At 40.7% G+C, this 27123-nt stretch overlaps 1 protein-coding gene across 25 annotated transcripts in view; it reads right to left on the bottom strand.

Annotated features, from left to right (window-relative positions):
• Dcaf1 (DDB1 and CUL4 associated factor 1) overlaps positions 1-27123 on the bottom strand; it is a 76413-nt gene that overhangs the window by 21357 nt on the left and 27933 nt on the right. For all 25 annotated transcript variants that reach the window (XR_013052507.1, XR_013052505.1, XR_013052502.1 and 22 more), the window contains exons 8-17: positions 27011-27112; positions 20747-20905; positions 18996-19175; positions 17530-17739; positions 12539-12708; positions 9735-9859; positions 3985-5248; positions 3272-3470; positions 2620-2702; positions 1993-2077 (exon numbers count right to left, since the gene is read on the bottom strand). Coding sequence is in view for 11 of the 25 variants with exons in the window: in XM_076575475.1 (XP_076431590.1) it covers positions 1993-2077; positions 2620-2702; positions 3272-3470; positions 3985-5248; positions 9735-9859; positions 12539-12708; positions 17530-17739; positions 18996-19175; positions 20747-20905; positions 27011-27112 (2577 nt within the window). In the remaining 14 variants the exon portion in view is untranslated. The remainder of the gene's footprint in view (positions 1-1992; positions 2078-2619; positions 2703-3271; positions 3471-3984; positions 5249-9734; positions 9860-12538; positions 12709-17529; positions 17740-18995; positions 19176-20746; positions 20906-27010; positions 27113-27123) is intronic.

Here is a 27123-nt window from a genome sequence, read left to right as displayed (position 1 = left end):
GATACAGAGATCCACAGCCAAGCACTGGGCCGAGCTCCGGAAGTCCAGTTGACAAGAGGGAGGAAGGATTGTAGGAGCCAGGGAGGGTCAAGATCATGACGGGGGAAACCCACATAGACAGCTCAAGGGAGCTCATGGACTCTGGACTGACAATTGTGGAGCCTGCACAGGACTGACCTAGGCCCTCTGCATGTGGATGACAGTTTTGTGTAGCTTGGTCTGTTTGTGGGGCCCTTAGCAGTGGGATCAGGACCTGTCCCTGGCACAAGAGCTGGCTTTTTAGAACCTACTCCGCATGTAGGAATGCCTCACCCAGCCTTGATGCAGGGGGAGGAGCTTGGTCCTGCCTCATTGTGATGTGAGATGCTTTGCTGACCGCCATGGGAGGCCTGCCCCTTCCTGAATGGGGAAGTGGATGGGGGGATAGAGGGGAGGTGGAGAGCAGGAATGGGAAAAGAGGAGGAAGTGAAAACTGTAGTTGGTATGTAAAAATAAGTAAAAAAATTAATTTAAAAAAAGCTGCTTACTTCAAAAGTAAAATATAGATAGATGGATGGATAGATGAGAGAGAGAGAGAGAGAGAGAGAGAGAGAGAGAGAGAGAGAGAGAGAGAGAAGCAAAAGCCCTTTGAAAACAAGTTCATCAGAACAATTAGGAAAACTAAGTGTGGACTGGATAGCAGATATGTGGAATTATCTGGGAATTTATTATACAATAAAGTATCTTTATCATTAGACAATAAATATAAAGATAAAAATACTATGATGATGTTTACAACCCCCTTTCAAATGATTTTTTAAAAAGGAATTTACAAAGAAAATACTGCAAAATATTAAAATGATGAACCTAGGTAATGAGCATATGTAATTTTTTTCTTTTGTATAATTTTCTATATATTTTTATGTTTCCAAAGGGGGAAGTCCTCTTGATTTACTGCCTTACATCTTCCCCAAGCTCACTGCATGGAGTCATACTTCCTTCAGGGTTCTACTTAAACACTAGTCCCTGTCTTACTCTGTAACACTTACTACCTGAAATATTTCTTTTCTGTATTGTCTCTCTAATAAAGCTCTCTAAAAGCAGAGGCTATATTTCATCTAAAATGTGATAAGAAATCAATAAACATCTGTTCTTAGCTGGGTGTAGTTGGTCCACACCTATAATCCTACAAGTTGGTAGGCTGAGGCAAAAGGATCCTAAATTTAAGACTAGGTGAGACTACATCAAGAAATGCTGAATTGAAAAACAAAAACTGGAAAAAAAGGACAGACTGCTACACTAAAAGTCTTTTCAAGCTGCCAGTTTCATACTTGACCCTCTCACATTTTCCCCATGTAGCTCCCTCTTTATGACAGTCTCACTAGTTGGTATTGGCCTAGAACTCCTTTTTCCCCCTCAAAACAGCATTTCTCTGTGTGGCCCTGACTGTCCTGGAACTCAGTCTGTCTACAGACCCAGACCGGCTGAGAATTCAGAGATCCTCCTGCCTCTGCCTCCCGAGTGCCAGGATTAAAGGTGTGCGCCACCACTGCTTGCACTTGGGCTTGAACTCTTCTTGCTCCTCTTACCTGAGAAATCACAGGTATTAACAACCATGTCTGGCTCTTCATATAATTTACTTTCATTACTTCTGTATTCTAACTAGAGGGTTTGTTTTGGTGCTTTAGTTCTTTGGTATTTTGTTGTTTGAGACATTATAGATTGATTCTAGATCATGTTAGGCAGGGGTTCCCAGTACATTTCCAACTCAGCTCCCAGCCCTTTAAATTTCATTTTGAAGAGGCTCACTAATTGCTTAGGCCAGCTCTGAATCTGCAATCTCTGTCTTGGTCTATAGAATAACTGGGATTTCAGACATGGACTACCATACCCCCATCACTGAGTAATTTCCAACTGCCAACAGAACACAAATTCCCACATTACCTCCAGAGGAGTTCAGTGTGAACCAATGAGTAAACTCAGCTTGATAGAAGTAGATTCTTAAATACTTACATGGGCAATGTCTCCTTTTGTGCCTATGACCCGATCCTGAGAATGCTTACTGAACTCAACATAATGATCTTCTGTGAAGGAATGCCTACAAACAACAAAATTACTGAGGTAACAGACTGTCAGGACATTCTCTTTCAGTCACCTGAAAATACAGGTAATTTTGAATCTCTTGCAAATCATACTTACCTGATTTTCCTTGGTTTCCAAAGAAAAAACAATTGTACACATAGATTAAAAAGAAAAGTCCCTCTATCGGTCCAGTGAATACATACCAAATAATGGGAGTTTGTTGGCTAGAGAAATAGCTAATACATGACATGGGCTTTTGAAATATCCCAGAAATCAATACAACTGTCATGTGAACATAATACATAAATGTCCATTTTGGGTTAGTGAACAGTCTGTTGTAAAATGGGAATATAAAGACATCATAACATTATTTATAAACTAAGACTAATTCTTATTAAATGTGAATCTCAAATGAGAAAGGAAGAAATTACCAACAGTTGACATTATTCTTCTTTTCCCCAAAAGGCTTGTAATTTAAAATCGGATAAAGGGAAACAAAGTGGGTATATAAGACACAAAATACAAGATACTATGCTATAAAAGCAAATAAATACATACTTCATATCAAATACTGACTTCATCCCCCAAAGTGCAGACAAAGGCTGGCTCCAAGTGGCAGATGTCAGAAGTAATGACCCATCCTAAAAGAGGAAGGAGTTAGAAAACACTGGGATCTTAGTTACATGTGCCTACAGTGGACTAGACAATAATATATTCCCAGGGGCCTAATAGTTTACTTACTGTGCATGTATGTATGATACATAGGTATGGTGGCACATGTGTCATGCATGTAGAAGTCAGAAGACAACTATGTAGAGTTGCTTTCTCCTTCTACTTTTACATGAGCTCCAAGAAACAAACCCAGGTAGTCAGGATTGGCATGGTGAGCACTTTTACCCATTAACCCATCTTGCTGGCCTAGGCTTTTTTTATTTGTTTTTCTTTAATTGAAATAAAGTCTGTGTACTTGGGGCCTAGAACTTACTCTGTAATCCAAGTTGGATTTGAACGCACAATCATCCTGCCTCAGTTTCCCATGTACCACCACACACAGCTGGCCAAACATCTCATATTCTTTGAGACATGAGTCAACATCAACTAGACTTTCTAGTTAATGGCTCATCTAAAATCCAATAAAAGGTAAGACTCCTTTAACTCTGGCTCCCCAATCCATACCAAATTGGGAGCCAACAGGGGAAGGAGCCCTCACCCTGGAAGGTTCAAGGTGTGTGATGGCTGAGTTGTGACAGTTGTAGCTGGCCTCTTCCTGTCCACTGAATACATTGTAGAGCTTCAGCTGCCCTGTACAGGTACCGAGCATCAGGAACCGCTCCCGGGCTGAGAATGCACAACACGTAAAGCCACTCTCGTCTTCATTAGCTTCCCGGAACACGGAAATAGGACGAAATCTAACCAAACCAGAGAAAGTGCATACGTCAGAGCAAAAGAACATCCAGGAACTCTGCAAAACACAAACTTTGCTACAGAGTATGAGAGAAGAGCATTCTAGTTCAAAATGTGAAGTCACTGAGTTCTAAAACATTACAGTGACCTTCGGTAGTTTAAATTCTCAATGAAAAAGTGTGTGGTCCCATGATCTGTGTGTAAGATTTGTAAAGAACCAGACAAAACACAACATGGACAACACAAAAGGCAAATCTGAGAACTGGCTAGAAACCGTGAGTTGTTTGTTTAAGTTCTAACAAACATACTGGTTATGATGATAGCAAAGAGATCAAAATACTGCCAAGAACCTAAAACGAATCAATAATTGACTTAATTAGTTCACAAAACACATAAAAATGATATTCAGTGATACTTTAGGTCAACAAATGACTTAAACTAATCACTCAGTGATGATACTGACCAAATACTGATTTAAAAAAACAATCATTCCAAGAAGCATGGGGAACCTCTCCTTACCTGCTAAAAATAAGGTGCCTATCAAAGCATCCGCCATCTACCCCTCCATATTTTGGAAATGATGCCCTGCGGTTTAGCCTTGAGGTAAAGTTTATTGGCGCTTGCCGCCTCTGTTTTGGCTCAGGACACTGGTGAGGAGTAAAGAGAGAAAAAGGTGGACAGGTGGCAACGGGGTTCTTGCAGCGAGCATGTTGCTCCCTAAGATACTCTGTGATGATACTGTCCAGCGTAGGTGGGGAAGGAAGATGTCTATCCAATTGTTTTTTTATGGCAGGGCTCTGGCTGTATGCGCCGTGGTCCGACTTCTGCCGCAACACTCGAATTTTCCTGCCATTGCATGGTGATGGCCTCTCCCTGATAAAACTGATCCTACCAATCAAAGGGGAGTTGCCTGCATATGATGGGCCAGGCAGAGCCAATGAACCCTGGGGGGGGCGTGGCGGAGGATGGGCAGGGGGGGCAGAAGGGGCAGAAGCACCCACAGCAGCATGGCTGCCTAGTCGACTTGCAATGCCATTGGCAATCCGAGGGGTCCGGGGAAGAGAGACAGGAGAAGCAGCAGCAGTCACTGGGGTGAAGGCAGAAGAGTGTGAGGCTGCAGTCATGGGCAAGTCAGCCTCTCTGGTCAGCACAGTCGCTGTCTCTCCAAGCCCTTTAGAAATGAGATGGTTCCGTATCAACAGGAGCAGTTCTTTCTCAGGGAAGGAGATCCGTGACTGGGCAACAACATCGGCTTTCTGTAGCCGTGCCAGCGACACATCAGTGCCAATGAGAAGAGGCTTTCCTGATACTCGCTCAATGAGCTCAGCGGCGTATTTGCAGAACTTGACATGGTCGCTACGCTTGTCCTGCAGCACTGGCTCCTTCATCAGCTGTTGAATCTGGCAGCTACTAAAAAGGGGCAATTTGCTGATGATCTGTCGAACAGTGCTACTTCGAGATAAGCCCACTAGGGCCTTGCAGGCCAGGGCCCGGATCTGGTCTGCATCTGTGATGGGCATCTTGATGGACAATAGGGACAGAAGCACCTTGATACCATTGTTGGACTGGACCACATTCCACATCTTGGCCAGGGTATGCTCACTGCTCTTGGGGGTCTGAGACAGCTTTCTCCGAGGAGTTCCAGAAATAAATTTACCAATACTGGATATTCGGTTATCTGGGCCACATACACAATTGATGATAATTTGAAGTGCTGACTTCTGAATTTCAGCATCATGGATAAAGAACTCACCCTCAGCCACTCCCAAAATAATGCTGATACCTGTAACATTTAAAAAAAAAAAAATGTATTACTCTCCATAAAACTGAAAGCTAGGAGGACCTAAGATGGCACGTCACAGGGACACTTTCCACATCCATCTTTATTGTGCACTATTAACAGCAGCCAAGTTAGGGGATCAGTCAAATAGATGGGCATGGCAAGATGGTTTACTGGGTAACAGCTCTTGGCATCAAGCCTGCTGACCTGAGTTTGACCCTCAGAACCCACATTTGTAGAAGGAGAATTTACTCCAGCAAGTTGACCTCTAACTTCCACATGTGCACCATGGTATGCAAGAACACACACAAAACAAATAATAAAATGTAAATAGAAAAAAAAGATGGATCTTAAAATCATTATAAATGAACTAGCCCACATGCAGAATCTAGAATTAAAATGAAACAGAAAAACCCACACGTTAGGACATGACATGCTGTGGGATAATGCTCTTGTATACTGAGTTGTCACTAAATTAGTAAAAAGTTGTCACTAAAATTGGTTTAATAAAATGCTAAGTGGCCAGCAGCCAGGCAGGAAGTATAGGAAGGGAGAACAGACTAGGAGAAATCTGGGAAGAGGAAAGGCAGAATCAGGTGTCACCAGCCAGATGCAGAGGAAGCAAGATGAGAATGCCGTATTGAGAAAAGGTACAAGTCAAGTGGCTAAACATAGATAAGAATTATGGGTTAAATTAGGTGTAAAAGCTAGTTAGTAATAAGCATGAGCTACTGACTGGCCAAGCACTTATAAGTAATATTAAGCCTCTGAGTCAATTATTTGGGAAGCAGCTGCCTGGGTATTTGGGAGTTGCTTGCAGGACGGAAACTTCTGCCTACAAGAACGCCAGTATTCAGAGGCTGAGGCAGAAAGATACCAACAAATTCAGGGCAAGCCTTGGCTACATAGTAAATCCCAGGCCAGGCTGGGCTACAGAGTGAGAATCTGTCTCAAAAACAAACCACCACCAAAAAAAGGTATGGGACTAGAATGGGGCCTAAGAAAGAGAAAAAAAGTTGACTGTTTTTTTTTTAGCCCAAGCTGTTCTGGAACTCACTATGTACACCAGGCTAGCCTCAAACAAAAAGATCCACCTGTTTCTGCCTCCCAAGTGCTAGCACTGAAGGTGTACAACACCATGCCCAGAGAAGGAAGAGGTCTTGAAAAAGGCAACACATGAGGGTAATGGGGGGAGAAAAACAAATGTTTTGTCCCATATGGAAAATTTAAATTTAACTATGTGTAAGTATGACATGAAAGTAGAAAGGGGACAGGAATATCGGAAGGAGGCAAGTGGAAGGCATATATGAGCAAGGGACTATAATATACAGTATAAAATACCATAAAGAAACACATTCTAGCCGGGCGGTGGAGGTACATGCCTTTGATTCCAGCACTCGGGAGTCAGAGCCAGGCAGATACCTGTGAGTTCGAGGCCAGTTTGGTCTACAGAGCAAGATCTAGGACAGGCTCCAAAACTACACAGAGAAACCCTATCTCGAAAAACCAAAAAAAAAAAAAAAAAAAAGAAAGAAAGAAAGAAACCCATTCTATAGGGCTTTACGGGCCAAGGAGACAGCTAAGAGGGTAAGAAAGTTTGCTGTATAAGCCTGATGACCTGAGTTTGATCCCCAGAAGCCAGATAAAAAAGCTCAATGCTGTACTATTCTGTAACTGCAGCACTTCTACATCAAGACAGAGATAGGAGAACAGACTGGTTGGAAGCTAAGCACCCAAGCAACAAGATAAGTCATGTCTCAACAGGATGAAAGGAGAGAGTTAACACCCAATAACTGCCTTCTGGTCTCTACATGTGCTTCATCTACAGGTGTACACACACAAATTTTTAAATGTTTTTAACTGAAAGCTAATGGCTACCTTCAGTGTTGCCACAACTTCATATTTTGAAGTTCCATTCATTTTTTTCCACGTAAGAAAGGGAAGAAGGAAGGAAGGATGGAAGGAATGAAGGAGGGAAAAGAACCTCCCTACATCTTTGAAAGCACTCATCAGGTAGAGGTAGGAAGATTAGGAATTCAGGGTCATCCTCAGCTACTTTGAGTTAGAGATGAGCCTGGGTTACATGAAACTCTGTCAAGACACACCCTCCAAAACAAAAAAGTACAAGTAATTGTTCTGCTACACGTTCTATACCTCAATGGTACAATATGTCCTGTATTGTTATTAGAGGGGTTATATGAAATATGAAAGCTACCAAAGTTTGTGTACAGTATTTCCTAGGTAAAAGGGAAAAAAATAGTGGAAATTAAAACCTTCTGCAGGAAAGCAAAAGGCCCTCAGCTTAGCAGGTACCCGGCAGTAGGAACCTTATTCACTATCTATTAAACTGGGTTATAGTAGCACACGCCTTTAATCCCAGTCCTCCAGGAGACTAGAGCAGGCAGATCTCTAAGATCTAGGCAAGCCTGGTCTACAAAGTGAGTTCCAGGACAGCCTACACAAAGAAACCCTGTCTCAAAAAAGCAAAAAAAGGATATGGGTATGTGTGTATATATGTGTGTGTGTGTGTGTGTGTGTGTGTGTGTGTGTGTGTGTGTGTGTGTGTGTGTGTGTGTCTGTCTGTCTGTCTGTCTGAACCTTAGGCACTTTCCTTTCCCTGAGTCTTCCACCTGAGGACCCACAGTCTATCATCATTCACCTCAGCAGCCTGCTCTTAATATTGTGTGTTTTCTGTTGTTGTTTTTCAAGACAGTTTCTCTATGTAGCCCTTCTGGTCCTGGAACTCACTATGTAGACCAGGCTGGCCTCAAACTCAGAGATCCGCCTGCCTCTCCTCTAGGGCAATGATCAAAGGCGTGCGCCACCGCCGCCCAGCAACATTGTTTTTTTTCAAACACAAGCTTTCTCCTTTCTCATGTTTCTTAGTACTCAAGTTACCAAATGCTTGTTTATCCCAACTTATTACCATAAAGGTCAAGTTCTGGGAAGTGCACACATACAGACAGAAATATCTGACCCATTCAGAAATCCTAAGTTTCTTAGCATGACTATCTCTATGAACTGTATGGTGTCAAATACAAGGAAAAGACAAGGAACCCTCCTCCACAATCTTCTATTCCAGTGGTTCTCAACCTTCCTAATGTGGCAACCCTTAAATACAGTTCCTCATATTGTGGCGACCCCCAACCATAAAACCATAAAATTATTTTGTTGCTACTCCATAACTTGCTGTGGGATGGTCTTTCTGTATGCTGTGAATATGTGTTGCTATCATTGGTTAATTAAGAAGCTGCTCTGGCCTGTGCTAAGACAGAATATAGCCAGGTGGGAAATGCAAGCAAAGATACAGGGAAAAGAAAGGGGGAGTCAAGAGAGGCAGAGTCAAGAGAGACGCTGCAAGCTGCTGGGGGAGCAAGATGTAACAGAACACAGGTAAAGCCACGAGACACGTGGTGATACATAGATTAATAGAAATGGGTTAATTTAAGATGTAACAGCGCCGGTGGTGGTGGCGCACGCCGGTAGGATTTGCTGAAGGAGGCGGAGGCAGGAGGATCACGAGTTCGAGGCCAGTCTGGGCTACACATTTAAAGCCGGGCGGTGGTGGCGCACGCCTTTAATCCCAGCACTCGGGAGGCAGAGGCAGGTGGATCTCTGTGAGTTCGAGGCCAGCCTGGTCTCCAAAGCGAGTTCCAGGAAAAGGCGCAAAGCTACACAGAGAAACCCTGTCTCGAAAAAACCAAAAAAAAAAAAAGATGTAACAGCGCTGGGCAGTGGTGGCACACGCTTTTAATCCCAGAACTCAGGAGGTAGAGGCAGGAGGATCTCTGTGAGTTCCAGGCTAGCCTGGTCTACAAAGTAAGTTCCAGGACAGCCTCCAAAGCTACAGAGAAACCCTGTCTCGAAAACACAAAACAAAAGTTTTTAAAAAAGATGTAATAGCTAGCTAGCAATAAGCCTGAGCCACAGACCAAACAGTTTGTAATTAATATTAAGCCTCTGAGTGATTATTTTATAAAAATGGCTGCTGATCAGGCGGGACTGAGAAACTTCAGTCTACAAAAACTAATTATGCCACTGTAAAAAACTGTAATATCTGATATGCAGGATATCTGGTATGTGACCCATATGAAAGCCATTTAACCCCAAAGGGATCTAGACCCGCACACTGAAAATTGCTGTTGTATTCTAACATCCTGAAATTAGGTTACAAACATGACCAGAAAAGCAAAGGCAAATTATCACACAACAACAAAAATGGCAAGGTGCAGGCTTGAGAGATAGCTTAGTCTATAAGAGTCAGGAATAGTAGCATATGCTTGTATCCTGGTCCTGGGAAAAAAGAAGAATATTCATTCCTAAGGCTTAATGGCCAAGTAGCCTGGGCTACTTGGTGAGTTCCAGACATCAAAAAGAAATATGGTTAATCCCTGAAGAATGGCATTTGATGCTGTCCTCTGGCCTTCACGCACACGCATGCACTTGAATACATTCACAAAAACTAGCACAGGAACAAGGTGCAACCTACCTACAGTGGATATAGTAGAGCCAGCCTCATCCAGGACATCCACTGACTCTGCCAACTGGAGCTGGATTTTTGGCACCACAGTGAGAATAGCCAGGACATCCAAAGCAAAGCGCACAGTGTCATTCCTAGACAGGAAGAAAAATTAATCAAAGGGGACTACAATACAACTACAAAACACAATTTTAAAAAATGAAGAGATATAACAGATTGGAACCACTATTTGAAAGGATCTAAAATACTTATTTTTTAAAAATATTTAAGACTAAGAATATACTGGACACTCAAAAATAATCTGAAAATATGAGATACAATTGTAATTACATTTACTTATTCACATGTGTGTGTCACATTGTATACAGTCAAAAGAAAGCTTGTAGGAATTGGTTTTCTACTTCCATCATGTTGGTCCCAGAGATCCAACACAGGTCACAAGGCTTGGAGGCAATTTCTTTTCCCACTGAGCCATCTCACTTGCCCAAAACAGGTTTGTTTGTTTGTTTGTTTGTTTAAAGATTTATTTATGCCAGGCAGTGGTGGCGCACACCTTTAATCCTAGCACTCAGGAGGCAGATGCAGGCAGATCTCTGAGTTCAAGGCCAGCCTGGTCTACAGAGTGACTTCCAGGACAGCTAGGGCTACACAAAGAAACCCTGTCTCAGAAAAATAGAATGAATGAACGAACGAACAAACAAACAAACAAATAAATAGCAAAAGACTGGGTGTCTCCATATTCCCAATCTAGTGCTGGAGCCTTAGGGAATTTCCAGAGACCTGCTGGTCTTCAGTCTATGTCCTTAAGAGTCCTTAAGAAGTAGATTCTGATAGGAGCAAAGGAATGCCAAAGCAACAAGAGATATTTAAAGCCAGGAATGGTGGTGCACTGAAGAGGCAGAGGCAGGAACAGGAGCAGGAGCATCTTCATTAGTTCGAGACTAGCCAGGTCTACATGGTAGTTCCAGGCCAGCTAGGACTATGTAGAGATCCTATCTCAGAAAAGAAGAGGAACAAACAAGTGTTTATATAGGCCAAGAATTCATTATCCAAAATTCTCTGGACCAAAACCACTTCAAAATGACAGTGCTTTAGCAATTTTAGAGTACTTGGACAGAATCTATCACTTGAGAATTACTAATCTAAAAATTTAAAATCTAAAATGCCCCCAAATCAATCATAGCTAACTACCCTGTAACCAGTGACAATCATTTAAAAAAAAAAAAATTATTCTATAGGAAAGGGTTCAAAATGCAATTACGTGAAAGAGAAAATGTAGGATACAAAATCTGAAAGTACCAAATATTTATAAGAAGGTGGGAAACTATCAAGATCACCTTCCAAATAATCTGTCAACATCCACTAAAGGTGAAAATGAAGAAGATACAGTATATATCCTGGGTTCTACACACTACAGCCTCAAAAGACACCAAAAGACATTAAATGTAAAAAGGGAAAAAACAAGTGTCAGACACAGTTGGGAGACATATGCCTATGATTCCCAGCATTGGGAGCAGGTAAGCAAGGCTGAAGCAGGAAGTTGAAAAAGAGCCTGGGGGCTGGAGATAGCTCAGAGGTTAAGAACACTGCTCTTCCACAGGTCCTGAGTTCAATTCCCAGCAACCACATGGTGGCTCACAACCATCTGTAATGAGATCTGGTGCCCTCTTCTGGCCTGCAGGCAAACATGTACATAGAACACTGTATAAATAATAAATAAATCTTTAAAAAAAAAAGAGAGAGAGAGAGAGAGAAAAGAAAAAAGAGCCTGGACCTAATTCTTTTAAAAGAGAGAAAGAAAAGAAAATGAAGAAGGAATGGAGGGAAGTAGAGGAAAGAAAGAATGAACAAACTCCCACAAGTTGTTCTCTGACTTCGAAACATTCACCTTACCACATACGTACCCCCCACAAGGAAGGAAGGAAGGAAGGAAGGAAGGAAGTAAATAAATAATTTAAAAGCCAAAATCACACCTTTGAGGCCATTAGACAGATTAGCCTGACTCAGTTATGATCCCTGGGACTCACATGGTGAAATGAGAGAAACAACACCTGTATGTTGTCTCTGACACACACACTCACTCACTCTCCATAAATAAGTAAAAAATATTTTTTGAGAAATCACATTATAGGTGGGCATCATAGCACACACCTTTATTCCCAACACTCAGGAGGCAGAGGGATCTCATTGAGTGCCAGGCCAGTCAGGGCTACATAGTGAGATGCTGTCTCAAAGTATAAAATAATAAAATAAGGAGGCTAGAAGATAGATCAGGGGCTAAGAGCACTGGTTGTTCTTCCAAAGAACATGGGTTCAATTCTTAGCACCTACATGGCATTTAACAACTATCTGGCTCCAATTTCCAGGAGATTCAATGCCCTCTTCTGCTCAAGATCCTAAGCTCACATAAGAACACATAAGCTCACACAACCACACACACATAAAATAATAATAATAAAGGGGGGGAGATAAAAAATTAAATAATAAAATAAAAACACATTATTTTTCTTTCTATTTTTTTGTTTGTTTATTCCTTTTTGTTGTTGTTGTTTTGAGACTGGGTTTCTCTGTGTAGCCCTAGCTGTCCTGGAACTCATTCTGTACTCTAGGCTTATCTGGAACTCAGTGATCTGCCTGCCTCTGCCTCCCAAGTGATGGAACCAAAGGCATGTGCCACCACCCAACAAAAAAAAAAATTATCACACTTTCATACTAATCTTCTTCCTTCACAGAATCAAGTATAAAACTTCAACAAAAGCTTGTTAAGCATGTATTATGTGAAACTGAACTTTAGTTGAAACTTCTAGTCCCACCTTGCATAATAGGTCTTCCAATTACAGGCGATGGAAATAAGCTGCAATAAGAGCTGTACACAGGAAAGCTTGAGGAAGACTTCAGCAGGTTCCCAATACAGCTGAGCTGGGCCATATTCTATCAAAAACTCCATCATTTCCACAATCTGCTCATGAGTGTATGAGCATGCCTATAAGGAGAGGTATGTATTATTATAATACATAATTGCATCATCTGCTACTTATCAATGCTGGCCAAAAGATTTTATTTAATAACAGCTTTCAATTTTCACAGTTCTTGATTCATCAGTCATATGTAAAACAATGCCCCATAATGCTTAGTCCTTTATTTGTAACGGCACACATAATTTAAAAAAATAATAACAAAAGGTTGATTTGTGCATATTTATAAAGGTTGAAAAAGTAGCACCATACAAACAGGTATCAACTTGAGATTTTTGAAACATGCAGACATTAATCTTGATCCCAAACCTATCAAATAAGTTCCAAAATGATAGAGAGCTAGAGTTATGGACACCTCCTTTCCAAAGAGAACTTCTGCACAGGAGGCAGGGCACTTAGCACTTTTCACAAAAGCAAGCAGTCTGACTCATACTTCAGTACCACATTAGTAGTGACTCATAAGTGGGAACAAAAAAGGTCCTTGAAATTCATCTAGTACCTCCACTTTTAATTGTTCTGCTTTCATATAGGGCAGATAAAAATGCTAAGTATGTCCTACGAACATGACACTGGGCTCAGATGGGATTTCAGACCTGGAGCTGCTGCTGCAAGTATTATTATTTTTGTTTGTTTGTTTCTTTTTGTTTTTGGAGACAGGGTTTCTCTGTGTAGCTTTAGAGCCTGTCCTGGAACTCACTCTGTAGATAAGGCAGGCCTCGAACTCACAGAGATCCACCTGCCTCTGCCTTCCAAGTGCTGGGATTAAAGGTGTGCGCCACCACCGCCTGTAGCACGAATTTTAACAGTTCTTATTAATAAAAATAAAACCGAAGCCAGGTACTGGGATGAACGCTAGAAGATCAGAGAAGCAGAACAAGCCATAGTCACCTCACCTTACCAATTCCTCAGCTGATCCTGTTTCCTCAGACTGGAAGCCTCTGAGACCTCATCCAGAATGAATCTCAGCTGAACTGTTGCTCAAAAGCCTAAAAGCTTAACCAGCTCTAGTTCCTGGTCCTCATGCCTTAAAAAACTTTCTGCTTTCTGCCATCACTTCCTGGGATTAAAGGCGTGTGTCACCATGCCTGGCTGTTTCCAGTGGGGCCTTGAACTCAAAGAGATGCAGATAGATCTCTGCCTCTGGAATGCTAGGATTAAAGGTATGTGCTACCACTGCCTAACCTCTATATTTAATATTGTGGTTGTTCTGTTCTCTAACCCCAGGTAAGTTTATTAGGGTGCACAATTTTGGGGGGAATACAATACCACCACAACCGCCTGGCTTTTTTTTTTTTTTTTTTTTTTTTTTTTTTTTTTTTTTTTTAAGTAGTATTACTTTTTAAGACTGTGTCCTGGGTCAGGATATACTTAAGTTTTACAGCACTTATCTGGTATGTTATGAGACCCTGGTTTTGATCCCCAACTCAGAAACAAGAAATAAAAAAATAGAAGACTAGCTGGTCATGGTGGTACATGCTTTAATCCCAGCTCTTAGGAAGCAGAGGCAGACAGTGCTCTGAGTTCCAGGCCAGCCTGGTCTACATAATAGAGACCCTGTGGTGGCCATTCTTGGTTGTCAACTTTACTACATGTGGAAGTAACTATAATTCAATCAGCCTAGCACACCTATGAGAGACTTTTTTCTTAATTAAAACATTAAGTGGGAAGACCCACTTCTAATATGGATCTTTTGAGGTAGGAATACACCTTTAGTCCAGGTCTTTTGAGGTGATAAGATGCACCTTTAATCTAGGTCACACTTTCTGCTGGCAGCCTATATAAAGGACATGGAAAAAGGAAGCTTTCACTTTTTGCCTGCTAGCTCTCGCTCTTTCTAGCAAGTCCATTCCTTCATTGGCATTTAGAGCCTACTTCTTCGGGATTCTGTCATGTACTAAAGACCAGCTGAGACATCCCGGTTCATGGACTGAACGACTACTGGATTCTTGGAACTTCTGCTGGTATACAGCCATTTTTGGGACTAGCTGGACCAGCCTATAAAGCCATTCTAATAAATGTGTGTGTGTGTGTGTGTGTGTGTGTGTGTGTGTGTGTGTGTGTGTGTGAGAGAGAGAGAGAGAGAGAGAGAGAGAGAGAGAGAGAGAGAGAGACAGAGAGACAGAGAGAGAGACAGAGAGAGACAGAGAGAGAGACAGAGAGGGGGGGGGATCATTCTATAAGTTCTATTCTTATAGAGAACCCTGACAACAGATTTTGGTAACAGAAGTGGTTCTAGAGCAAAAGAAGTATAATGATGAATTTTTTGTTGTTGTTTTGGTTTTAGCTTTTTGAGACAGGGTTTCTCCTGTGTATCTCTGGCTGTCCTGGAACTCTATAAACCAAGCTGGTATCGAACTCAAGAGATCTCCCTGCCTCTGCCTCCTGAGTGCTGGGATGACAGGTGTGTGTCGCTACTGCCCGGCAAGGACAAATTTTTTAAAGATCTGGAACAGGCTTTCTAATTTGCCAATACCTATGGTTATTGTAGTCCCTCCAGTTACTGAAGCCTCTCCTAGAAGATTGGAGAGCATTAAAAGCCCATAGTATGAACATTTTACAAACTTGAGGAGGCAAATGCATTTGATTATTCACCAATTCTGAGAGGCAATGGATTTGGTGATTCTATAAATCTTTTGAAGTTGGGCAGTGGTAGCAAATGCCTTTAGTCTCAACTCTAAAGGAAGCAGAGGCAGGTGGATCTCTGTGAGTTCAAAGCCAGCCTGGTCCACAGAGCAAGTTCCAGGACAGCCAGGGCTACAGAGACAAAAAAACAAAAACTTTTGACAGTTTGTGGAAAAATAAGAAAAATGATGATGCTAGTTGGTTGTTCCTAGCATCTCTGGGTAAATTGGTAAAGGATAGGAATAAGCTTTGTGATAAAAGTAACTCACTTCTAGCATGAGAGAATACAGTGAAGGACAACAATGTGATAAGACTGACTAGCTCCAGATGTACACAGTCTAAAAGTTTCTAGTGTGCCCTGGTAGGAAATCTCTACAGCAGCCACACAGCTTAAGTTTAGAAAATCAAACAAAAAAAAAAGCACTCATTATTAAACTAGCTGAATTACAAAGAAAATTAATTCCCAGCCTCTGAGGGTTAAAGTAAGAGTACTGATAGGTAAAAAATGGGATCCTGTAACTTGGGATGGAGATGTGTACAAGACCCTATTAAAGCTGAAAACGCTGAACCCTCATGATTCTCAAGAGTTTATCTCACCTGAGGGAGTAGTCTCCCATCCCCTGAAATAACTGCCTTTCCTTCATTATCTAAGGAAATTAACCCTTCATTGTCTGCTAAACCAGCAATGACTTTCCCAGAAGATGCCAGGCAAGACAGTACTAACGTCCCTCAGGGCCCACCAATAGTTGCCTCTAGACCTATAATCAGACTAAAAGCTAAGCAGGCTCCTGGAGGGAAGACAGAAAATGTAGTCGATGAGGAAGCACACTATACTACTAAAGAGCTTAATGAGTTTGCTAATTCGTTCAAATAGAAGTCTGGGGAATATATGTGGGAATGGATTTTAAGGTTGTGGAATAATGGTGGAAGAAACATAAAACTAGACTGGGCTGAGTTTATTTGGATGGGTCCACTGGGTGGCGATTCTAGGTTTAATATGTGCAGTTAAATGTGCAGTTAAAAGGGTGTCAAAATGCTAGGTGGTAGTGGCGCACGCCTTTGATCCCCAGCATCAGGGAGGCAGAGGCAGGTGGACCTCTGTGAGTTCGAGGCCAGCCTGATCTAGAGAGCTAGTTCCAGGACAGCTACAGCCACACAAAGAAACCCTGTCTCCAAAAACAAAAACAAGGGGTTGGGGATTTAGCTCAGTGGTAGAGCGCTTGCCTAGCAAGCAGAAGGCCCTGGGTTCAGTCCTCGGCTCTGAAAAAAAAAAAAAAAAAAAAAAAAAAAAAAAAGATAAAATAAAACAAAAACAAAACAAACAAACAAATGATATCAAAAGTTTGTTTAAATGGTTGGCTGATGCATCTGTCAAAAGATGGCCTATTGAAAAGGAGCTGGCAATGCCTGATATTCCTTGGCTTAGTGTTGATGATGGGATTTTAAGGCTCAAGGAAATTGCAATGCTAGAGTGGGTAAGCTGTCTAAAACCTAATCCCCCACAATGGGAAGGCCCAGAAGACATGGCCTTCACTAATCCTATAAGATGCAAAATGATGATGGGGCACCAGTACATTTGTAGAGCTTTGTTGTCACCTTTTTCCTTGTACCAGACTGGATGAATTAAATGCAATGGGTTAAACTGAGCCTCAAAGTAGCAGGGGCCAGGTGGCAGCACTGAACTGCGAAAAGCAAGGTGAATGTAGTTATCGTAATGGGCAGCAGAGACAAAATAATGTCCATAATGGCCTGACCTGTAATGGGCAGCAAAGACAAATAGATTTTTATGGTTGCATGACTCATATGGACCTGTGGTACTGGCTAATCAGTCATGGTGTTTTCAGAAATAAAACAGAAAAGAAGTCTACCATGTTTGATTTACATAAGCAGAAAATTTCTCAAAAAGAGAAAGACTACAATTGGATTATAGCAAGAGAATCTTCACCTAGGAACCAATTTCCAGATGTAAGCCAGTAAGCAGCATTCTTCCATGGCCTTTGCATCAGCTCCTGCCTTTAGGTTCCTGCCATTTGAGTTCCTGCCCTTATTTGCTTCAATGATGAACAGTGATATGGAAACATAAGCCAAATAAACCCTTTCCTCCCCAAGTTGCTTTGGTCATAGTGTTTCATCATAGCAGGGATAACGCTAAGACAACCTGTCTCAAAAATAAAATTAAACAAATAAATAAATGACTATTCTCTTACCTTGTATGGAGGTTGAGGGTGCACAAGAATACCACCCTCAGTCCTCTGAAGTGACTGCTTGACTTGTTCCAATTTAATGGCCAAGTGAGCTTCAAAATACTTTCGCAGAGCCATGCAGGTATGTTTGCCAGTTTGGCGGCTAGCAAATATTTCATCATCACTCAAAAGTGCACCCTGGTCTTCCAAATTTAAAATCTCCAAAGTACTGATCTATTAGTGAACAGGTATGAGATTGAAAGGGAGATGGGGAAAGAACACACAGAAGAGAAAAGTAAAAAGATAACAAAAAACTATTTTGGTAAATGTTTATGTTCAACAGTACTGACAAGTATACCCATATATACAACATGGTAAGAGTCATATGAAACAAAAAATGACAGCTTCTAATCATATTAAAATATATACAGAAGGTGAAGTACAGTGGTGTATTCTTGTAGTCCAACACTTGAGAGGCTGAGACATGAAAATACTAAGTTCCAGGCCAGCCAATCTACATAGCAAATCCAAGGCTAACTTGAACTACAGAGAAATTGTCTTAAAAATCAAGAGGGGTTGGAGTGATGGCTCAGTGGTTAGGAGCACTGGCTGATCTTCTAGAGGAGCCAGGTTCAATTCCCAGCACCACATGGCAGCTCACAACTGTCTGTAGCTCCAATTCCAGGGGATCCAACACACTCACACAGACATATATGCAGGCAAAACATGAATGCACGTAAAATAAAATATTTAAAAAATCAACAAGAAAAGGAAAACAAAGGTACACCAGCCTAAAGCTGTTGCCATTTGAAAAGATCAAAATTAAACAGTTGCAATCCAGCTCCCAGCACTTGGGAAGCAGAGCCAGAAACATTGATACAAGTTCAATGTCAGCCTGGTCTACAAAGAGAGTTCTAAACAAGGCTACATAGTGAGACCTTTTCTCACAAAAGAAAGAAAAAAAGATGAAAAAAAATCATTATCACAGCAACCCTCCTACACAATTACTATGTCAAGATAGATAGATAGATAGATAGATAGATAGATAGATAGATAGATAGATAGATAGATAGATAGATATGCATGTCTACAATGGCATAGAGAACAGAGCTAGGTACAGCCTTCAGCAGTATAGTAAATATGCCTGACACCCTGGGTTCAATCCTTAGCACCAAAAAAAACAAACATAAGAAAGTAAGAAAAACTCATAAATAAAAAAATATATATACAACCAAAGCCCAAAATTCCAATCAGAAATGTACCCAGCTGGGTACAGTGATATGTATCTATAATCCCTGCACTAGGGAGAAGAAGTAAGTAGTTCAAGGTCATTCTTGGTTATATAGCAAGTTAGGGCCAGACTGGGCTACATGAAACCTTGATTCAAACAACCAAAAAGAAATTTCTTCTCTTCTACATAATGTCTTTCAGGATAACCAAAACAAACAGGACCCCTACAGCTAACTGAAGAGCCAGTGGAAGAACCTCACCAAGTTCACTAGGCGACGCAGACCATCATAACGGTCAAAGAGCTCCAAGACAGCCCGGAATGAGAAGCAAATTGAGAAAAACATTGTAGCGTGGCAGCATCCTGAAGCATGAGAACATTCCATCAACCATAGGGTATAGTTCACCACGTCAGATAGAACATTGTGGGGATGCATGCAAACCTGCAAAAAAGTAAATAAATAAATTAAATAAATATAAAAATATATTTTAACATTTGGGGCAAATGTTTCTTTAAAAGGGATGAAAAATTCACCAGTGTAGATAGAAAATTTTATAGAATACAGTGATCATTCTAATTCTAGAACATAATCAATTTCAAACCTGAAAACTACCTAAATTTAATTAAGTACCACCTATACTTACTGAGAGCCATAAAATACATCATTTGATGCTTCTAAAATGCTCAGTGCATAAAGTATTAACATCCTGCTTAATAATTATAAAGAGGCTCAGAGAAGTTAAGGACTTTTTTTTTTGAGACAGTCTCACTTTATGGCCCTAACTGGCCTGGAACTCACTATATAAACCAGGCTGGTCTCAAACTCACAGAGATCCACCTGCCTCTGTCTCCCAAGAACAAGGACTAAAAGCATATGCCACAATGCCCAGCAAGGACATTCTTAAAAGTGGCGGAGCTTACTGTAACACTAAGTCTGCAATTGTACTATCTGCTGCTCCACTGATTCATACATGTATATACCTCCTATGAATTAAACAATTAACTGTAAAACATTTCCTAGTTTTGCTTGGTACCTTTCTCTACATTTTAGCCATAATTAACTTTGTGCATATAAATAGTTTAATATTCACAAAAAGTAAAATTTTAATTATTACGGTTATCTTAGTAAATGAGCAAAGACAAAGTCAACACTCAAGTAAATCACCAGCTTTACTTAACTTAAAAAGTCATGTACATATACAGCATTAGAAAAATATTCCTAATACAGAAATGAGCCCTCTCCTAGAAATACTCAGGGGAACCATCACTTTTCAAATGTAAAACCCACTCACTTTTTTAAAAAAATGATCACAAACATGAAAAGACTTAGGAAAAACAAAAGACTCAAATTAAGAATGAGAACATCTGGGGCTGGAGAGATAGCGCAGGGGTTAAGAGCACTGGCTGCTCTCTCTTCCAGAGGTCCTGAGTTCAATTCCCAGCACCCACATGGTGGCTCATGACTCTCTATAATAAGATCTGCTGCCCTCTTCTGGTGTGCAGGTATACATGCAGAGCACTCATATATAAAATATAAATAAATAAAAATTAAAAAAAAAGAATGAGAACATCTGAAATTAGTTTACTATCTCCATCACAAATTATTTAACATATATAAAGCATTACCTGTTTTTACAATAAACTGACTTTAAAATATAATACAGCAAAATATATATATATATATATATATATATATATGAATAATACAGCTCTACTAAAACAAATGAAAAGTGTCTGGCTATTAATCATAATGCCACAGAAATCAAAAAAAGTAAATAAAGCTTGTGAAACATCTGTCCTGCACTTTCTCAGCAGAGTTAAATTTTCCTAAACAATTTTACATTTTAGGATGCTTTATGAAGGTAAACATTCACATCTCTCATGTCTTTCCTAAGAATTTTATCTTTCAAATGTTCATTTCTTCTTATCCAAAGGCTGATCTGGGAGTGTGCTATTTTAAAGAGATAGTCCCCATCAAATCCCATTCTCATCACATGAATGGACTAGACTTACTCTCTCCATAGCATCCTGGTTGTAGGACAGGTAATACAAGCACATGGATACACCAGTTGCGGCCATAGAAGGACGAGGAATTTCCAGTAATTTCTGAACTCCACCATGTGCAACAAATTCTGTAGCAAATTTGTTATGGAGCAGGAGAGATGCTAGATGCTAAACAATAAGAACACAAGTTACAGGAATAATCAAAACATCACAAATCTCTTAACATAATGTCAGCTTCTATAAAGAGTCATCTATGTAGAGAACCACCCTCTCACAAAAGAAAAGCTAGAGTAGAGGGAAAGGAGAAAGGGAAAAAGAAAGATGGGAGAAAGAAAAAGGGCTGGGCCAGGCAGTGGTGGTGCACGCCTTTAATTCTAGCACTCCATTGGCAGAGAAAGGCTGACCTCTTTTGAGTTCGAGGCCAGCCTGCTCTACAGAGCAAGGAAAGCCAAAGCTACACAGAGAAGCACTGTCTCAAAAAACCAAAGGGAGAGAGACAGAGACAGAGACAGAGACAGAGAGAGGAACAGAAGGAAAAGAAAAAGTCTTAAAATTCTACAACGTCCCTCCTTTCTTTCCTAACACAAAAGGTGTTCATCTTTCAAGGACCTGTGGGTTAGGGAGGCAGAGTAGGAATAGAACCCCGGGACCTGCTAATCATGAGATAAACCAGTGAGGTACACCTTCAGCACACCTAATATTTTGTTGCAGGTTAAAACAAGACAGGGGTTGTCTACAATATTCTTGTTACTGTCAACCCTTGTAGGGTATGAAATAAACCAATAAACCTGTTTTCTTTTTCTTTTAAAAGTAAAAAAAAAAAAAAAAAAAAAGAAACAAAAACACTCTACTTTCTCTTTTGCCAAAATGTGAGATGAAAAGTCCCAGCTATATATTCCTGCTACCATGGAGCTGCCGCCTTGCCTTCCCTACATGATGGAGTATATTTTACCCCTTAAAACTGTAGCCCTTCTTCCATTAAAAAAATTAAAAACTAAAAGTCAAACAAACAAACAAAAGTAATCTATGTGCAGCAGGACATGCCTATAATCTTAGCACCTTAGTAGGCTAAGACTGGAGAACAACTTCAAGGCCAACCTAGGAAAATTAATGTGACTATGGCTCAAAATTGAAAAGAAGTTAAAAGAGCTGGAGGTTGCTGATTCCTAGTAGAGTGCATAGCATCCTCAAGGCCCTAGGTTAATTCCGAGTACCACAGACAGAAAGGGTGATAATGATAAACCTGCTGTAAGCAATGGCACAATTTTACAATCTTTATTTTATGTTTCCCGAGCAGGCTTTTGCTAACCTTGTCAATTTAATTCTTCCTCCATAATCAGCTGTGTTCTAATCCAAGTTCAGTCACTGACTTTATGAAGTCCAAAAAATTTTCTTTTACATTTATTTTCAGTATAGCCCCAAACAATAAAAAAAAACTTTTTGAGACAAAGTTTCACTATGTGTCCCAAGCTGGTCTCCACCTCTCAAGTGCTGGAATTACAGATTCCCAAAGAAGAAACTTAAGCAAAGAATCAAAAGTGGTATAAGAATGCATTTTTAAAAAAGTAAAACTTCAGCCAAGTGGTGGCAAATGCCTTTAATCCCAGCAGCTGGGAGGCAGAAGCAGACAGATCTCCTCACGGAGTAAGTTCTACGACAGCTGGGGATACACAGAGAACCGCTGTCTCAAAAAACCAAAAAAATAAAAAATTTAGATACTTTATTGTATTTATTTATGTGAGTGGCTATGGTGTCACATGTGGGGGTAAGAGAACAACTTGCAAGAATTGGTTTTCTCCTTCCAACACTTGGTTTCCAGAGCTCACACTCCAGCATCAGGTTTGGCAACAAGTGCCCTAACCCACTGAGCCATCTTCCTGGCCCTAGATACCGTATCGACTGGCCTGGAACCCACTGCCTCCCCATAGCTGGGATAAAAGCATGTACCACAACACCCAGTCAAATTTTTAAAGTTTAAGTTTTATTAATTTCATTTAAGGACAGGGAGTCCAAGAAAAGTGGGATGTTTTTATTTCTGAACCCAAGCGCCTCAAAGACAGGGCCTCAGGAGAGCCACAGTTCCCCTCCTGTACCCAGAACAAACAATACAAGTTTGCAATTACATACTTGAAGAAATAAAGTCAATGGCAGCATTAACAGGTATATACCCTCTTCAAAAGTTCTCAAGACCTAGAGCTGGACTAAGTCTTACATAAAATTCAAATCCTTTCCTTCATTATCCTTGTTTGTCAGAGGCCTCTACCATTCTTCCACCAAATTCTTCCCTCAAGAAGCAGCTAAACTAGGTATCTATTCCCAGCAAGTTGGGCCACATGAATGGTTTTCTCATAATGTCACTAACATACCACACCATGACATGGTGAATTACCATCACAAAAGGTAGAAAAATAGAATAAGCAGGCTTAAAATTTACCAAGAAACCTGTTTTATTTGAGTCCTTACCTCATACAAATGCACTTTACCTCACCCTGTGAGCAGATCCTGTCTGTTTTCTTTCTTTTTTGATAGTCTGGGCCTGGAACTTGCTCTGTAGACCAGGCTGGCCTCAAACTCAGAAATTTGCCTGCCTCTGCCTCCTGAGTACTGATATGGTGCAGCACCATACCTAACCTCAATTTTCTTTTAAACCATTCTGTTTCTATTTGACTGTTCCTTTCTTTCCCTTCTCTTACACAGCTTGAATCTTCCTTTTGAACAAAATGATATACTGAGGTGTGTGTGTGTGTGTGTGTGTGTGTGTGTGTGTGTGAGAGAGAGAGAGAGAGAGAGAGAGAGAGAGAGAGAGAGAGAGAGATATGAATATGTACGTAAGAATAGTATTGGGAGAGAGAGAAGAATGATGAATATGTACACAAGATAGTATGTGGGTGCCCAAGGAGAAAATCAGATATCATGGAGCTGGAGTTACAAGCAGTTATGAGCTGCCAAATATGGGTTCTGGAAACCAAACTAGGTATTTTAACAGCTGAGCCATCTCATCAGCTCCAATTTTGTTTCTAAGGATCTTTGTTTTTTTTTTTTAATTTTTTTCCTTGTTCATACAAATTTCATATCTTTTGTCCCTTTCATAACTTTTTAAAGGAACAGATGAATGATAATAGCAATTGCAATTCCCAGGAGAGTGAGCAAACACCCAAAGGCACTATCCAATTGCACCTTGTTCAATCAATGTTGTAACTGAATGCTGTGGTGGTAATCTAATTGTACTGAATTATTATTTTGATTGTATGTTAATAAATAAAGTTGTCTGGGAGTCAGAGCTATTAGAGCCATAGCAAGAGTGTGGCGGTGGTGGCACACGCCTTTAATCCCATAGATATCTGTGTGTTCAGGGTCAGAGCTATTAGAGCCATAGCAAGAGTGTGGCGGTAGTGGCACACGCCTTTAATCCCATAAGATCTCTGTGTGTTCAGGGATACAGTCAGCATTGGAGACATATGCCTTTAAGACCTAGGGGGCTGTACATTCAGACAGTGACGAGGCAGTCATGTGTTTGGGTTTACAACCAATGAGAAGGCAGAACAACATACTATAAAAAAACGAACCGACAGAAAGTAGCTCTCTTTTCGCGAAGCTGGGACAGCAGGAGGAAGGGTGAGATTTTAGCTCTGAGCTCTGACTTCTCGGCTCTCTCTTTTACATTGTTTCTGTGTTTCTTATTTAATAAGACGGTTGGTTACATCTACATCTGGCGCCCAACGTTTGTGTTACGAATTCATGAAAAAGCTGTTTGCCTGTGGCCTTGTGAGCCCCAGCTCAGGCCCAAGTTACACTCAGCCGGTTGTGGTGGCGCACGCCGGTTGGATTTGCTGAAGGAGGCAGAGGCAGGAGGATCCCGAGTTTGAGGCCGGCCTAGGAGGTTTGGGAGAAGCTTTGGCCCAGACTGAGCCACAAACAGTGGTGGGACCATGGAAGCAGTGGCTACTGCTCCACGTTGCCAGCTCCTTCTCATCATGTTGGTGACTGCGGTGATGCTGCTACCTGGGACGAAGGGTTTACTGCTGCTGGTTCAGAGAAGAATTGCCAGGACCATTGTGTTACAAGAAAGCATCGGCAAAGGTCAGTTTGGAAAAGTTTGGCAAGACAAATGGTGGGGAGAAATTGTTGTGAAGATTTTCTGTTCTAGGGAAGAATGTTCATGGTTCCAAGAGACAGACATTTATCAGACTATGATTGCTCCAAACCACAGAGGAGGCAAAAAAAAAAAAAAAAGTCTGCATGCAGATGACAGGATCCTACAACGATGATTCCACATGGACTATGATAAAGCCATTAAGCCAATTAACACCATGGAAGAATCGACTTTGGACTACAAACTGGTCAGGACAATTTCGAGAGGACTAGTTGAGATGATCCAGCCTGACAGACTACTCAAACAAGGACTTGAAACAAGCCCTGAACTTTCCTATTATGCAGAGACTGGACAAACGATACAGGACTTGATGATTAACCCCAAATTTTTCTTTTCAAGATTCCCTAAAGATATTTTCACCCCTAGAAAGCAAAAAGAAAAAGAGAATATAGATATGAGATAGATCATCGAATCTACTCTGAGAAAAAAGATAAAGAAATAATAGGATAAATAGGTAGAACACTGAATCTACACTGAAGAAAAAGGGGAAGATATAAAAATGACAAAAGGTAGACTAATGAATCTATTATGAAAAGAAAAAAGAGAAAATATGGATATGATAAGATAAAAAGGGAGATTATGGAATCTACTTTTAAAAAGGAAGTACTTGTTTTAAATAAGATAAGTAATGAAATTTTTTTTGGTCTGAGTTTATCAGATGTTACTGGACTGGACATTGTTAATATATGTAATGGAGTTTTTTGTCTGGATCTGTCAAATGTTAATGGACTAGACATTGTTAATGTAATCTTGACTGTATATTGCATATACTTATTGAAGATAGTTTTTCTTGTATTAGTTATAAGCTTTCTTTAATTTTAGACAAAAAGAGAGGAGATGTGGTGGTATTGTTTTCCCCAAAATATTGTGTACCTTAATAAACTTATCTGGGGTCAGAGAACAGAAAAGCCACTAGGTAGGCGGTGATAGCACACGCCTTTAATCCTAGCATTCCAGAGATAGAAATCCCTCTGGATCTCTGTGAGTTCAAGGCCACATTGGAAATAGCCAAGCATGGTGACACACACCTTTAATCCCAGAAAGCCAGCCTTTAATCCCAGGGAGTGGTGGTACAAAACAGAAAGATATATAAGGCGTGAGGACCAGAAACTAGGGGCTTTTGGCTGGTTAAGCATTTGGCCTGGTTAAGCTTTCAGGCTATGGAGCAACACAGTTCAGCTGAGATTCATTCTGGATGAGGACTCAGAGGTTTCCAGTCTGAGGAAACAGGACCAGCTGAGGAACTGGTGAGGTGAGATAGCTGTGGCTTATTCTGTCTCTCTGATCTACCAGCATGGACCCCAATAACTCGCTCGGGTTTGATTTTATTAATAAGAACCTTTAAGAATCCTGCAACAGAATGCAGTATTTCTGGGCCACTGGACACAGCTACAACCTCCAGTACCATTTCACTGTTCAAGACATAACTAGAGTACACTCTTTAAATAAACAGATACAGACAGAAACAGACACACCCCACAACCAGATTACTCCAATTCCGTCTGATCTCAACCAAACTTAAAATGTCTAGGGACTGAAAGACAAACTTACCCATTTTGAATTCCACTTCAACATACTTTATAACTATACTACTGTTTGATGCATGAGATTAACTTAATCAAAATTAACTAAAATTTAAAGCCAGGCCTGTAGTAATTCACAAATGTAATCTCAACACCAAAGAGGCTGAGGCAAGAGGACTGCTGTAAGCTTGAGGCCAACCTGGTCTAATATGAGCTCCATGCTAGCCTGTGCCACAGACTGAGACCCTGTCTCAAAAGTAAATAAAACTTCAGTTCTTCAGAGACACTATATTTTAAAGTACTGAAAAATCACATATGGTTGGCCAGTATTGCTGTACTAACCGCATTTAACATGAGTTTCATAAACATCAAGTACTAACAAAAAGCTCAGTGACCTAATAATTTTAAGAACTTTACCTTGCCAGGCGGCGATGGCACACACCTTTAATCCCAGCACTCGGGAGGCAGAGCCAGGCGGATCTCTGTGAGTTCGAGGCCAGTCTGGTCTACAGAGCTAGATCCAGAACAGGCCCCAAAACTACATGGAGAACCCTGTCTCCAAAAAAAAAAAAAAAAAAAAAAAAAAAAGAACTTTACCTTGAGTGCCTCAAAAGTAAGCAGGACATCATTAGTCTGTTTCAGATCAATATAAAACATCATCAATTCTCGTGATCCAAGTTGCATGAATATGGGAAGTAACTGAAATGAGA

Source organism: Peromyscus maniculatus, chromosome 7 (genome assembly GCF_049852395.1).
Source record: "Peromyscus maniculatus bairdii isolate BWxNUB_F1_BW_parent chromosome 7, HU_Pman_BW_mat_3.1, whole genome shotgun sequence".
NCBI lineage: Eukaryota > Metazoa > Chordata > Mammalia > Rodentia > Cricetidae > Peromyscus > Peromyscus maniculatus.
This window is presented reverse-complemented; position numbering and strand designations above follow the sequence as displayed.